At 37.3% G+C, this 14,145-nt stretch overlaps 1 protein-coding gene across 1 annotated transcript in view; it reads left to right on the top strand.

The window, feature by feature from the left end:
- ARHGAP10 (Rho GTPase activating protein 10) overlaps positions 1-14,145 on the top strand; it is a 270,546-nt gene that overhangs the window by 164,797 nt on the left and 91,604 nt on the right. Inside the window, exons 14-15 of the mRNA XM_011359402.2 lie at positions 4,517-4,591; positions 10,950-11,037. Coding sequence (XP_011357704.1) covers positions 4,517-4,591; positions 10,950-11,037 — 163 coding nt within the window. The remainder of the gene's footprint in view (positions 1-4,516; positions 4,592-10,949; positions 11,038-14,145) is intronic.

Genomic DNA, 14,145 nt, shown 5'->3' with positions numbered 1-14,145 from the left:
CTCGGTGTAGACACATTTGATGAAAAGGTGGCCTTCAGTAATTGCTTCTGTTCTTTGTGTTCATGGTTTTTTCTTTTGAAAAACTCTAAAGTCTTCTCTTTTAATGCAGGGTGCTTAATATCCATGTGGCAAAGCAGTTTTGAAGGTTTCATGGCTTCATTGGATAACTGGTCGCCATATATTATACAAAGTGGGCTTGATCTGTTGAAATGGACCCATAATTTAAGCAGGACTCTTGGCATTTTCTTTTAAATGCAGCCTTCTTTGTCAGTCTTAGTCTTCTGCTGTTTCATCATTGGGTCTTTCCTCTTCTTCAGAAAGACTCTCCAGTGACGTTTGTTTTTTACTCATTTTGGCTGGGGTTAGCTTGTGGGCTTACCAAAACACTGACTGAGACAAGTGTGCAGTGCGGGAAAGAGGCGCGGACGGGAGTGGTAAATGAAATAATGGGCCGGCCACGTGCGGACTAAAATGAGTGTCAGATTCTGACTTAAAGCCTGCCACCAGATGCAGCTGTACAATTGAAGTAAATCAACTCACTTGCCTGCCACTAGATGAAGCTTAATTGTCACTTGCCACTCACCGATAGGGTTTTAATGAGTCTGCAAGCAATTGATTTATTATGGCCTCTGTGCAGTCAAACTTCTCTGCTAATAGTCATCTGTATTTGCAGCGGCTCCCCGGCGCTAGCATCACCGCCTCAGCTCCACCTCAGATCAGGCATTAGATTCGCATAAGGAGCACTCGGCCTACCATCTCTCACATGTGCAGTTCACAGTAGCGTTCTTGCTCCTGTGAGAATCTAATGCCTGATGATCTGGGGTGGAGCTGAGGCGGTGTTGCTAGTGTTGGTGAGCCGCTGCAAATACAGATGAAGTTTTTGCTTGCTGGCCTCCGCTCACCTCCCGCTGTGTGGACCTGTATCGTGAAGTTGGGGACCTCTGCTGTATAGTATGTAACATCTCCAGGTAGCGTTGGTGTGAAAATTACTTTTAACATGCCAAAATAGGAATATTCTTAACCAAGTGGGGAAATATAAGGAAATAGCCCGATGTCAGGTCAAACATTCAGATCTTTGATTTTGAGAATTATGAATAAGATGTTGTAGGCTAGTTTTAAAATGTAACTGTTAAAAAGAATTAATTATGAATCATCTTCAGAATAAAGGAATTATTGCTGTGGGCTGGTATCAGAAAAGATGGGATTTTGTCTGGTTTCGAAGGTATTTATGGGACTTTATTTTGCTCACTGTTGAATCTTGGGCAGCTCGACTAGCACCTGCCACATACCTGATGAATACTTTGTGAAGAGAAAGGAAAGAACGTTCCGTCAGAGGAGACTTCCGCCTGAACGTAGCCATGGAGGAGGGAATATATTTGGTTATTTGTGGGTGAGAGTCGAGGGTCTGCTCTGGTTAAGGCAAATGTTCTGCAGAAAGTGTGAGTAGATGAGGTGGGACCCATTATGGGTGTTTATGCCTTACATACTTGTTCAGATGAGGAATTTGGACTTGATCTGATGGCATACTCTTGAATAGGGGTAGAAGAGATCTTAGATAATCAAAATGGTTTGAAAAATAAAAAGACAAAAAACATGATCCGAATGGATTACGGATATCTGTGTTTCCTGCAAGGATGCTTTAATAAATTTGTGTGCATCAAATTTAAGGCTGTGTTGAAAATTTAAGACTGAAGTTTGAAGAAAATGTAGACGTTGACCTATTGAATTTGGAAAGTTACAAGGAGGAAGTCAAAGAAAATTTCAGAATTCTAATACTTAGTGATTGGAACTAGTGATCCCTTTTGCTGAAAGGGGGATATAAGGAAGAGAAGCTAGAGAGGATATGATAAATAACACTGCTATAACTTGGCATATTGACTGGTTTTCATTCTTTAAATGTATTTACTTGATAGCTTTTATGTGACTGTATGTTTATAGATGTAAAGTATGTTCCAAGTTTCTTAGTCCAAAGCAACTAAGAACAATGTAACTAGAAACAAAACCCTACATGACTTGAGTGCATGTGATTCACATGCTGTTTCCAAGCTGCTTTAATACAAGGTTTATTGAAATTTCATTTTAAAAAAGTAAAAGCTGTGCTGAGTAGCATCAGTTCCCCCTTGCACCTTTTATTATGCATTAGCAGTTAACTCTTCTTCTTGAATTTGAACTTGATCAATCATCTGATACAGAGTGATTAGTATTGCTGAAATAATATTCTTATTTTTCCATGTATTTCAGGCACTTCCCATAGTGGCATGTTTGTTTGACTATAGAATATCACTTGCTCTCTTGGCTTCTGGCACTGAGGTCAAACTATTTTAGGTCCCTTAAATAGAGTAGTATTGAAAAGAAAATCCTTTGGTATTTTAAACGATCTGGATATGGCTTTCTGGCCTCTAGGAGAAGGAAGGAATGAGGCTGTCTTTTTTCCTCTAGCAGGCTCAAACTCTGCTTTTCGTGTTTCTTGACAGTTTTCTTGTTTTTTTTTTTTTTAAATCCTGACAGGACTGACCTGTATTTTTCTCTAATCTTCTACTCAGGGAACATTCCCTATCAGGAAGGCACCTCTCTGCTGCTTTGATTCTTTAGTGTTCTGAATAGACTTGTATAGACTGAAGGGCTCGCCTTTACTCTTCTTGTTCTTAGCTCTATTGAGTAATTGAGAGAGAAGGTTTTTCAGTTTGCTAGGGCTGCCGTAATAAAGTACCACAGACTGGGTGGCTTAAACAACAGGATTTTATTTTCTCACAGTTCTTGAGGCTAGAAATCAAGGTGATGGCAGAGTTGGTTCCTTCTGAGGCCTCTCCTTTTGGCTGGTAGATGGCTATCATCTCTGTGTCCTCAGGCAGTCTTCCCTCTGTGTCTATATCCTTATCTCTTATTATAAGGACACCAGGCATATTGGTTTAGGGCTGACCCTAATGGCCTTATTTTAACTTAATCACCTCTTTCAAAGACCTTTTCCCAAATATGGCTACATTCTGAGGCACCTTGGGCTAGGGCATCAACATAGAGTTTTGGGTGGGACACAATTCATAAAAGAGAAATAAGACATTTGAGAAACTTTAAAAAATGAGTAAGGAGAAACAAATAAGGCAAAAAAGAGAACAAGGAAAAGGAACACTCATTTCTGCAGGGAATCATGAAAGCGTTTGTGTGTGCCTGTGTTGGTGTCTCATTTCCCACCATAACGCAGGGAGTAGGGAGCCGGCTGTGATCTCAGAGGCAGCGTCGAGACTCAGTTTCCTGTCTTGCCCAAGGTCTTGAGCTCAGGAGTGACTGTGCTGTGATTTGAATCCAGTTCATCTAGTTCTTTAGACCTTGTCTGGTACGTTTTCGACACCCCATGCAGGAAGGTGAAAAGGAAGTATGCTCCCTTGGCCAAATTCATGGTGGGTTTTTTGGTGGTGTTTTGTTTTGTTTAGGAAACTTTGGGATTAAAAGCATCATCTTGTCAGCCAGTCATGTTCTTGTGAGCTTTAACATTCGTAGTGCAGAAAATAAACACAGGCAGAAAGGTGCAACTCTTGAGAAAAAAAAAGATAAGTCACATATTCTGAAAGTCATTTTTTTTACTGTAAACCTTTTCAAGCATAAAAAAAGTAGAGTATACAATGAACCACCAGCATTCTCACTGCTCAGACTCAACATTTACCAGGATTTTGGTGCTATTCATCTATCCCTTCCTCCCTCTTGCATCTAAGATAGGTTATTTTTACTCCTTTTAGTGCATAACTTAAAAATATATAGACATTTTCTGAGATAACCTTAATGCCACTCAGTTTCCTGATTGCCTCCAAAAGTCCTTTTACGTTGGTTTGTTCAAGTCAGTTTTAAAACAAAGCTATGTATTCAACATACTAAATTACGTTTGACAGGAAATTTTCTTGCCTTTATATCATCTTGTTTGTTGTGCTCAGGGATACTTTGTTTCAGGTCTCTGCAGAGAGGGAATGCAGTGATTTGGTTCATTTTGGTATACCATTTGTGTTGATACCTATATGAAATATCAAATCTTCTAACTGGATAGTGCATATTACAACTCTTAAAAACAAAAACAGTTCTGCCTCAGTTTTGAATGCGTTTCCATGGTCTTTAAGAATCATTCAATTTCTTTCTGTGTAGTAATCAGCACCGTATTATTTTTGAAAAGCTAATTTTTTTTTCAGGAAAAATTTCAAGAATAAGTAAACATAATAAACATGAAAATTATGATGCATCTTTATGCATTGCATTGGTATACATGAGTACTGCTTAACTTATTTCATTAGCATTGACTCATTACATTTTGTCCACATGGAACATTGTTTTATGAGATTATTTTTCAACCATAGCTCATGAATACCAAGCTGCTAAAACAAGTTGGTAAACACTTGCTTTTGTTAAACGTTATTTTTATAGTCAGCAGGAATGCTGCTAATGTGAGTTAGCAGAGTATGAATTCAACTGTTTGTTGACAGCTTTTCAAACATGACAGTCTTGTGTTTTGCTAACATTTTGTCTCTTTCAATAGGTATAAATGACCAAGGATTGTACAGAGTTGTAGGGGTGAGTTCAAAGGTCCAGAGACTTCTCAGTATGTTGATGGGTATGCTTCTTTTCTAATCATTTTCCATGCATTATTTGTTTATGTTCATTGACATCTCAAGTTAATATTTCATAGTAACATACAGCATACTTGTGAATCCCTTCTTTTCTTCTGCCTAGATTAGTTTTCTCCCAGGTGACTTAGAGAAGTAGATTAGTGCTTGCATCAGCACAGGTCATCCACTTCCTCTTGACTTCCTAAAAAATGGAAGAAAAAAAAACACAGTTCATGAGTGAACGTCGTCTTCTGCTTCCTTCTCATAGGAAAGTAGCAGCTAGGCCTCTGTGGTTTGCATGGCTTCCACATGGGCTGTTCAGAGTCTTGACATTTGATTGGACAAGACCCCTGGGACTCGCTCATTTTTCTGGAGCTTCCAAAGCTCTCATTTGACAGCACGGGTCTGGTTCTTAGGGATGCATTGGTATTCACAGGACTTGTTTGTAGTTTGCACCAGGCTCTTCTCCAGAACCATGCATGTCCCATCTGTGCTGATAACACAGTGTTCTTTGGCATCACAGACTAGAGGAAGCCAGAAAGTGAATTCATTTTATTACCCCAGACATTATGTGAATGACAAAGCGCTTTTGTATTACACGCTGCTGTCACTTCAGTGCCACCTGTAAGGCATCCCACTTTTCTCCTCACCCCAAAGCAGACTGCCTTTTGAGGAGTGATGATAACTCGTCAGGCTTGAGGGCCTCTATGCCATTATGACCTTACTACATATTAATTAATTTGATATCTCACTTTAATTAATCAATATTAACAATGCCCTCAGGTATTCTGTCAGTGCATTTAAAGCTTTCTGAATCTTACAGCATTGTAGCAAAGACTCATTTTTAGGAAGCAGAGACCTTCCTAAAAATAAATGAATAAAATCAACGGAGATGTTACAGATAGGCTTGCTTGTTTGGCTTTCTTTGAATTAAGGGTTTTATAAGCAACCACCTTTTTTTAACTGTTAACCACAGGGAAAAATTGCCCATCATCAGTTGGAGAGCCTTATTAGAATACATTCACTTTCATGAGCTGTTTTTATTTTCTGCCTCTCTGGTTTAACTTGGGTGTGCAAATTTGGCAGTCAGATTTTCCTTTTTGCCATTAGAGGTCTCCAAATTAAATAGACTCAGGTTGCCAGTGGTTCAGTAGCAGCTGGAAGAGTTTTATGGGACTATAGCATCTGCTTTTAGTTAATTTTAAAATTAGAAACACTTCTCTCATTTCCAAGAGGGTGTTATGATGATTAGAACTAGAAGACCGTTGATACCAGAAGGGGAGATTTGGGCTGAAAGGTGCCTTGTGACAAGAAATTGGTCCTAAGGACCCTAGCATTATAATTATTTATTATCTCCTTGTTCATGTTCAAGGGCGGTTCGAGCAAGGGTGTCTCTCTGGTCACCCTGAAATGTTAAGCTCTCCCAAAATTTGTTCTTAATCTCATGAAATCTCACATGATCTGCATCCCCAAACTCAGTTGGTAGTTTCCTTTATTTTGGGGAAATGTCTCATCCACAATCCTTAACTCGAAAGATGTTTTAAAATATCTAAGCCCTCAAAAATTCATGATCTAGCAAACTGTTTTCATTTTCCATGAGACTCAGAGTAGAGAAGTTCGGGACACAAGCGTGACACAGCCTCATTTACAATGCTGGCAAAGGAAATGCTGTGTTTTCGGTAATATTCTGCAAACAGAGGAAGTTAGAGAATTGACGTGAGAGAAAGATATTTGCTTATTTTTGTTTTGTTACCAACTTTGTTACTAACCCAAACTTTAGCTGTTAAGGAAATAGATTTATTCACTATTTCCTAATAAATTTAAGATTTCCTTAAGATACATCTTTACTTCCATTCTGATTCAGCAGGTATTCAAATTGAAACAATTTATACCTCTTCCAAAAAAAGGATTTTAGAGTTTCTGAACAGTTGTGTATACATTATTCCATAGATTTTTTTTCTCTCCAGTTTTTTCCATGTAGCAACATTATTTTAAAATTGTATACGTTAAAGAGGAAAAATATTGGGTGAATTATTAACTTCATGCTTCTAAGCCAATCAGTGTTTCCCCCCTCTAGATAATTATGATAATTCTATTCATTTATAGTACTATGCAGTTATTTTTTAAAATTATTATTCCTCTAGGTATTTATTTCAAATTTGACTTTTTTCAAAGTACATTTTGTTTTTAATGCATTTTTCTTTGTACAAATGAAAAATAATTTTTGAGTATCCGAGAAAAAGTTCCAAGCCATTATATATTATTTGACAAAATCTTCTACTTTCTTAGTTCACTTTAGTTCTTGAGAGCTAATTATTTACTTCGATATTATTTTTTTATTGCCATTTTACATAAAATAGTTTTGTATTGTTCAAAATATTTTAAGTATTCTTTAAATACACATGTATAAATGTTTGAGATGATTTCTAAAGAAAGGATGAATGTTCAAGTCTTGCATGTTTCCTTCATTCGTCTCCTTTTTTTGGTGTGTTTCCCCCCTTCACATTTAAGACTAAAACAGAGAATAAAATGTTTCTAGTCTTTCTTCCTCTCCCACTCCCCTCCTTCCTCTCTTCCCTCTCCTCCCCTGCCCTCTTTTTTCTCTCCTGTCTGGCTACCAACATGACATGCTAATGGCAGTTGATCTCATTAAGTCCTTTAAACAATCAAGTCGTCTGTACTCCGCCAGGCCAGGTAAAGGAGTGGACAGCTGTTCTCCCACAGTGATGAGAATTGTTTTCCACCTTAGTCGTCTTCCATCCTGGGAGCAGACGGTAGCAGCCTCCTGCTTCCATCCTGGGAGCAGACGGTTTCCAGCAGGCTCCTAGCTTTCTGTGGACCAAACTTCTTAAGTTTCCAAGAGGAAATGCCCACGTGAGCGGTTGCTTTCCTTCCCTTTACGAGCCATTTTCCTTTCCTTACCCTTTTGCTCCAACAGAGGGCACACACAGTCTCGTAATTTTTTTTTTTTTTTTTTTTTTTTTTTTTTTAATAGAGACTTGGAGCAGTTGGGGAAGGCAGGGAGAAATGTCAGATGAGGTGTCTTTGGATGAGTCACGGTTTTTTAGTAAATGGGGTGAGAATGTAACAGATTAATTACAGTAGTTATTGGTAGTTTGGAACTGAGATGAGTTAGAATTGTCATGCGTTCTGCCTTTTTTTCCCACTTTAGAATGAAAACATCAGAGCAGGGGAGGGGAAATTGTGAGAAAATGTGATAATAGCTTCTGTGTGCTGGTGAATTTGGTGGTTATTTCTAAATAAATTTTATTTGCAAAAAAAGGTAGATGATTTTAAATTTAGACATAGAACCATGGAAAACAAAACGAATTTAGAAGTGTTTTACTTTTAAAATATCACCTTGCTTACTGTGTAGGACAGATTTTTCACATAGATCGGTGAAAAAAGTAAACTAACATAGCTGAAAAAATTCAGATTTTAAATTATAAAGTATATTTTAAAAATTAATTCAATCACTGTGCTTCTTAAGTACTTTAAAATGAGACCTAAGTCGATGTTAGATCAGTAGGGTGCCAACACTTGCATTTAGATTGGGCTGAAAATCTGTAGTTTCAAAAAATGACCACCAGTTATAAAATTATGACCACATTAATGCCCAAAAAAGCCACCTGTTTTTATCTGTGGTTGTTAATTTTGATTTTTAAGTAATCCACAAGATGTTTTCCCTTGGTTAGAAAGGAGGCCAAATTTCTACCTTATTGACAATAGACCATATATTCTGATTAAACACTCAAATGCATTTTAAGTTAGAATCCCAAATAAGTTATTAACAAATTTATCTAGCTTCAGTGCATCCGCAGATAGTAAAGAACTGCTGGAGATGATTTAGTTGAAAACAGTGAAATTTTAATGGAGGATTAGTACCACAGACACAATGAAGTCATTAACTTCTGATGTAACACCTACTTTTTATTCCATTAATTCAAAAGATGGCTTGTTTTTCTTAGAAAGAATATGATTCTCAAAATATAGAATGATAATTTGGTAGAAAGCTGAAAATAAAAGATTTCCTTCAGAAGCCTTTCTTTTAGAAGGATTTAAAAATGGCGATTTGCTGGGAGCAAGTTGATTGAAAATGTTATCTGACTTGTATGTTAAAATGAGATTTAAATAATTGATTTAATGAGAGAGAGAATATTCAGTTACTGAAGTAATTGGTTGGCAAAGCCTTTAGAACAGAATTATTTAGTCCCAGTTATAAAGGATTGCACCTTTAATCAGGGTGCTTAATTTGATTTCTTGAATGTACTTGTAGCTTGTCTGACAAGCTTAGTAAAAAATGAGTTCTGAATTGTAGGAACTGATCAAAATGTAATCAGTGTCAATTGCCATTGTTGTAGTTTATTGCATATTGCTGTCAGTTGCTGTAATCAAGAACTGTTGAAGTGCTTTAAAAATTCTCCAGACTTTTGAGTAATTGACCTCATATGTATGATGTTATGGCTGCGAAATAACCATCACTTCTTGTTTTACTTTATTTTCAAAAAGTTTGAGAATAACATTGACTTGTCATCCGTCCTTCCTTATGCCCAAGCCTAAAACTTTTAAGTATCCTGCATGACATAATGTGGTGGTCCTATTTTGACAAGTTTTTCTTTTTAGTGCTTTTATAAAGGAAATACTAACAAGATGTTTCCTTCCCTATTATTATAGACAAATGCAGTGAAAGGAGGGTAGAAAGACAAGTAATTTTTTGGGTCTTAGTTGAAACATCATTCCGGAGTGAGGGAGAAGTCAGGTCTCCCTATGAATCTCTTATTTTCTCCTTTGCATGATGGGAATGCAGAAAACCAGGCAAATTTATATTGGTCGTTTGATATCATTCATTATAACCCATTCTCTACTCCCTCCCTTTGAAGCGTTTAACCATCACTGAATGCTGATACTTTTAGTGACTCAGCTAGGTAATTACCTACACATTTAATAAGTTGTAGAAATCTGTATATGTTCTCGATTCGCTTTTATGCCCTCAGTAGTTCCCTGAGAGCGTTTACATTATCTCCGTTGTGCAGACGAAGGCCTGAAGTTCAGATCAGTTTGGAACTGACTCGCTTGGGGTGGCATGGTGGTCGGAGTTTCAGCCAGCATTTCAGCCCGAGTTTGTGGTCCAGTGCTACACTCTGCCCTGCCTGCTGCCCTGCCACAGCCCAGTGCAGCCTTACTGGGTCAAAGATGCCATCGTACTCAGAGGGCTTGCCTTTCCCACCATCCTTTCCTTTCGTTTCAGCCGGGACTAACCGTTTCCTTTTCAAAAACTGACACCTCCCTCTTCCCTCTTTCCCTCCCTGCCATGCCCTCCAACTCCTCCTCTTAGGCCACATGTCCTCTTTAGAGCTTACTAGCTACTTGAAAGTTCATTTGGAAGAAACCCATCATTAACACACTTTCAGGACAAAGAAAACTAATTAATTAGTTTAATTTAGAATGAACATCAGAAGTGTTGTACAGAGGCTTCCAATAAGCATTTCCTGGATGAGTGTATGTTAATTCCAATGTTGCTATGAAAGATGACCCAAAAATGACTTTTTAAGTTTATGTGTCATCATATTTCTGTTTTGGTTGACCAAGTAGTAGTCTTCAGAAAGATGATGATAATGAGTACAGATTTTAGAAGTGTGGGACAAAATTTATCCTTTCCTCCCACTGACTTTTTGCTGTTCTAATTTTTCCATTAACAATGCTATTTCCCCTGTCATAACACAGTGTGACAGCAGTAATGCCACCTGAACAAGTGAAAATATAAAGACAGCGCAAATGCCACATGTGCTCTAAGCCATGGTTTCTGAGTAACGCCTTTAATAATAATATTGATAATAATAATGATAGCTTTCTGTGCTTTGGTGCTTTGTGGTGAACATTTATTTATTTATTTATTTATTCATTCATTCATTCATTTATTTATGATCATATGATTTTTTAAATTATGGTGACATTGGTTAAGAAAATCCAGTGAGTTTCAGGTGTACAATTTAACAGTGAGGCATATGTATATATTGTATTGTGTGTTCACCGCCCATAGTTAGATTTTTTTTTCTGTCACCACACATTTGACCCCTTTTATCCCATCTAGCTAGCATAACTGATTTAAATGCTAAGGTATGTCCAGTCCTTCCCTACTTATCCTTTTATTTTCATCTCCACCACAGATTTTCTGAAGTGGTAAAAATGTGTAATAATGGATCATGTCTTACAGAATATAAAAAATTGTACATAATGTTTTTATAGGAAACCACAGAATTATGTGTGGTTTAGCCACATAAATGGAAGCTTTCTGAGCCAGTCAGGAGGACCTTTGGATGTTCAAAGTGTTAATTATTTTTTTCTTTCTTGCTTGCTCACTAGATGTAAAAACATGCAATGAGTTAGACCTGGAGAATTCCGTAGACTGGGAAGTGAAGACAATAACAAGTGCCCTAAAACAGTATTTGAGGTAAGCTCCCCTCAGTAACAGAAGGGAAGAGTGGACGATTTGGACATCTAACACACATGCTGACAATGCACATAAATCTTAATAGGTAAGCCTTATTAAAAAAGGAAAACATTTACGAGGTATCTAATAATGGCCCAGAAAGTGAGGTAAGTAGTAGGTGAACATCAGTTAGGTAGATTGCAACTGAACAGAATTGGATAGAGTAGACTTAGGTTTTGAAATAAATGTCTGTTGCAGCTGTGAATTTTAGGAAGTAAATGCTATGAAACAATGAGAAAGAAGGTTATTTATTGTATTCACTGAATCTTTTATTTATGGTTTTGGCTAAAATGAATATTTTTAAAGCTTAAATTTAAACCATTTGAATTTACAGGCTTATAATGATAACACGTAAATATGAAGCTATTTTAAAAGAAGTTTACTTGATGAGGTTTTAAGATAAACTCAAAGTTTGCATTTATCAAAGAAAATTTTTAAGACTAGAATTAGAAAATGGTTCAGGATTTCTGTGAGATTTTAACCTTTCTTTAACAAAAGAAAGGAGCTTAATGATTAAAACACTTGAGGCTCGATGAAGAACAGTTACCTGGGGAGTGAAAAAAGAAGTGGGGGTTGGGGGGCGGGGCGCAGTCCTCCTGCTGAGTGCGGCCGCGGGCTCTGACTTCCGCGTGGCGAACACGGCTGCGCTCCCCCTTCACATCAGTTTTTAGCCAACGCATAGGATTGTTTCTCAGGTAAATATTGTTTGGGTTCCAATGAGCACATCGGAATCAACTTATTAGATTTTTTTATATATTTTTTAAAATTTACATATTTAAAAAATTTCAAATATATCAAACTAGAGAGATTAGTTAGTGTAATGGATCCTCAGGGCCCCATGATCCTGCTGCTTCAGTTACACACATCTGTCCTTGTTTCATCAGCCTCCCTGCCTGCCACTTTTTTGGATAATACTTTGAAGATTTTCTAAAACATAACTACTTGAATATATATATCATAGAAGATAAGGACTTTTTTAAAAAGCAATATAGAAAAGATAATATTATACCCAACAAAATTAATATCATCCAGTGCTCAGTTCATGTTCCATTTTTACTTTTTTTTTTTTTTCAGAAAAGGTGTTTTTATATTTGTTGTAATTCATACAGGATTTATACAATGTCAACACTTTTCATTTGGTTGGTATATTTTAAGTCACTTTTAATCTGCACGGTCTCCTCCCTCTGTACCCCCGCCACCCAGAATGTTTTTGTTGATGAATTTGGGTCATTTTTTTTAAATAGAATTTTCTACTTTTTGCTTATGGCTATATTTTGTGTCCTTATGGTATCATTTAATGTGTTTCTCTAGCTAACATATTTTCTGTAAACTATTAGTTAAATCTTTAGGATTCATTAGATTCAAGTTCAGGTTATCACAAGAACGTATCCTAGTAGGGCTATATTCTTGTGTTGTTTTACATCAGGAGGCCTGAGTTGTCTGGTTGTCCTACTTTTAAAGAAATTAAAATTCTTCAGTGAGTTCACATATGTATTTCGAGTATTTACACAAGATATTTTTAGCCACCGTTTTAACTTTTTTTCTTAAACTAGGAAATACATTATTATTATCTCTAATTTATAAGTGGGCAAAATTAAGTCTAAATTGACTTGTTTATGTCTTCTTTGCCACTGATAGTGACTAACTGGTTTAGAAGAGGATTGTGGTCAAAATGAATTTTGTTAGTTTACATCCTGGGATTGAATGTCAGCTTCCTGAAGATAGATATTTAGTGTGACATGTTTATAGCAGAATCCTCGGCATTTAGAGCTATACCCATCATTCAAATATGAGAGCAGTGGTTCTTAACTGGAGATGATTTTTGCCCCCCCCTCCCGGAAATTTTTGGCAATATCTGGAGACATTCTTGGTTTTCATGATTGCAGAAGAGGGGGTGCTACTGCATTCAATGGGTGGAGGCCAGGAATGGGCTGCTAAAACTCCTGCAATGAACGAGACAGCCCATTCTTCCTCCCAAATGTACAAAATATCAGTAGTGCTAAAGTCGAGTTGAGAAAGCCTGCATTAGATGGAAAGGAGTGAGGAATATAAAAATAGAAGGAATTTCATATGTTAACTTGATCAAGAATGGATGTCGCCACTCTAGGAGGAGGCATTAAACTCATATTACTATTTGGTGAACTCATGCCTGGAACGGGTAAGGGGATTGACCAAAGTGATTCAGTTATCGGTGGGAGACTAAGGACAAAAATCCAATTCTTCTGTAATAAATTGCAGGTTTTTTCTCCCTGGTCCACATGGTTCTCCCCAACCCGCCCCCCCACCCCTCCACCAATAGGGGAAAGGCACTAGTTTTAATAAACTAGAGAATCTTTTTATTCAGTACATATAATTTCTTAGGAGTTTTTGATACTTTCTGAAGCTGGTTCCTTATTGCCCCTGGTCTTCTGTTGCTTTTTCTACCTTTTTCCTCTCATCGAGTTTCTTTATCCTGTCAAATTCTTCTTTTAAGCAAATATTGCTTTAAGAACAACAATAGGAGATGCTGTTATCATCTCACATCACTCCTAGCAATGTACACATTCTGCCTAAATGGGATAAAGTGATTGTCATAAAATGACATACCTTGGGAGGTTTGAACGGTCGCTGTTCTTTTTGCCTGTTATTTTTAGTAACTTAAAATGCAATAATTAGGATTTAATTGACACTCCGGTGATGCACCAAGGAGGAGAAAACTGAGTTTTCACATACCTCCGTTTGGCTACCTGGTTATGGCCTGAGTGAGTGCGTTTCTTTCAGCACAAGAGGTGATGGTGTGCTGGGCAAACCCATGGCCTCTGGAGCCAGCCTGCCTGGGTTGGAATCCCCGTACTGTCCCTTAATGGCACCATGGCACAAACCTGAATATAACTTTTCTTACCAAAAAAACCGTTGCCCTTGAGTTTTCACTGTGAATGAGCCACCTAATAGATTGGGAGGTGGTACAAGGGAGATAGCCAAACCCCGAAACACCAAACTTAAAACAAGAGCAAACCCTCCAGGGTCTGGGAAAAAGGAAAAGATGTACAACAGACATCTGTATGGCATCTCTGTAGTCTACTGAGCTGA

The sequence above is a fragment of the Pteropus vampyrus genome, unplaced genomic scaffold, assembly GCF_000151845.1.
Source record: "Pteropus vampyrus isolate Shadow unplaced genomic scaffold, Pvam_2.0 Scaffold47, whole genome shotgun sequence".
Classification (NCBI taxonomy): Eukaryota; Metazoa; Chordata; class Mammalia; order Chiroptera; family Pteropodidae; genus Pteropus; species Pteropus vampyrus.
Note: the sequence above shows the minus strand (reverse complement) of the source record. Positions and strands in the feature narration are given on the sequence as shown.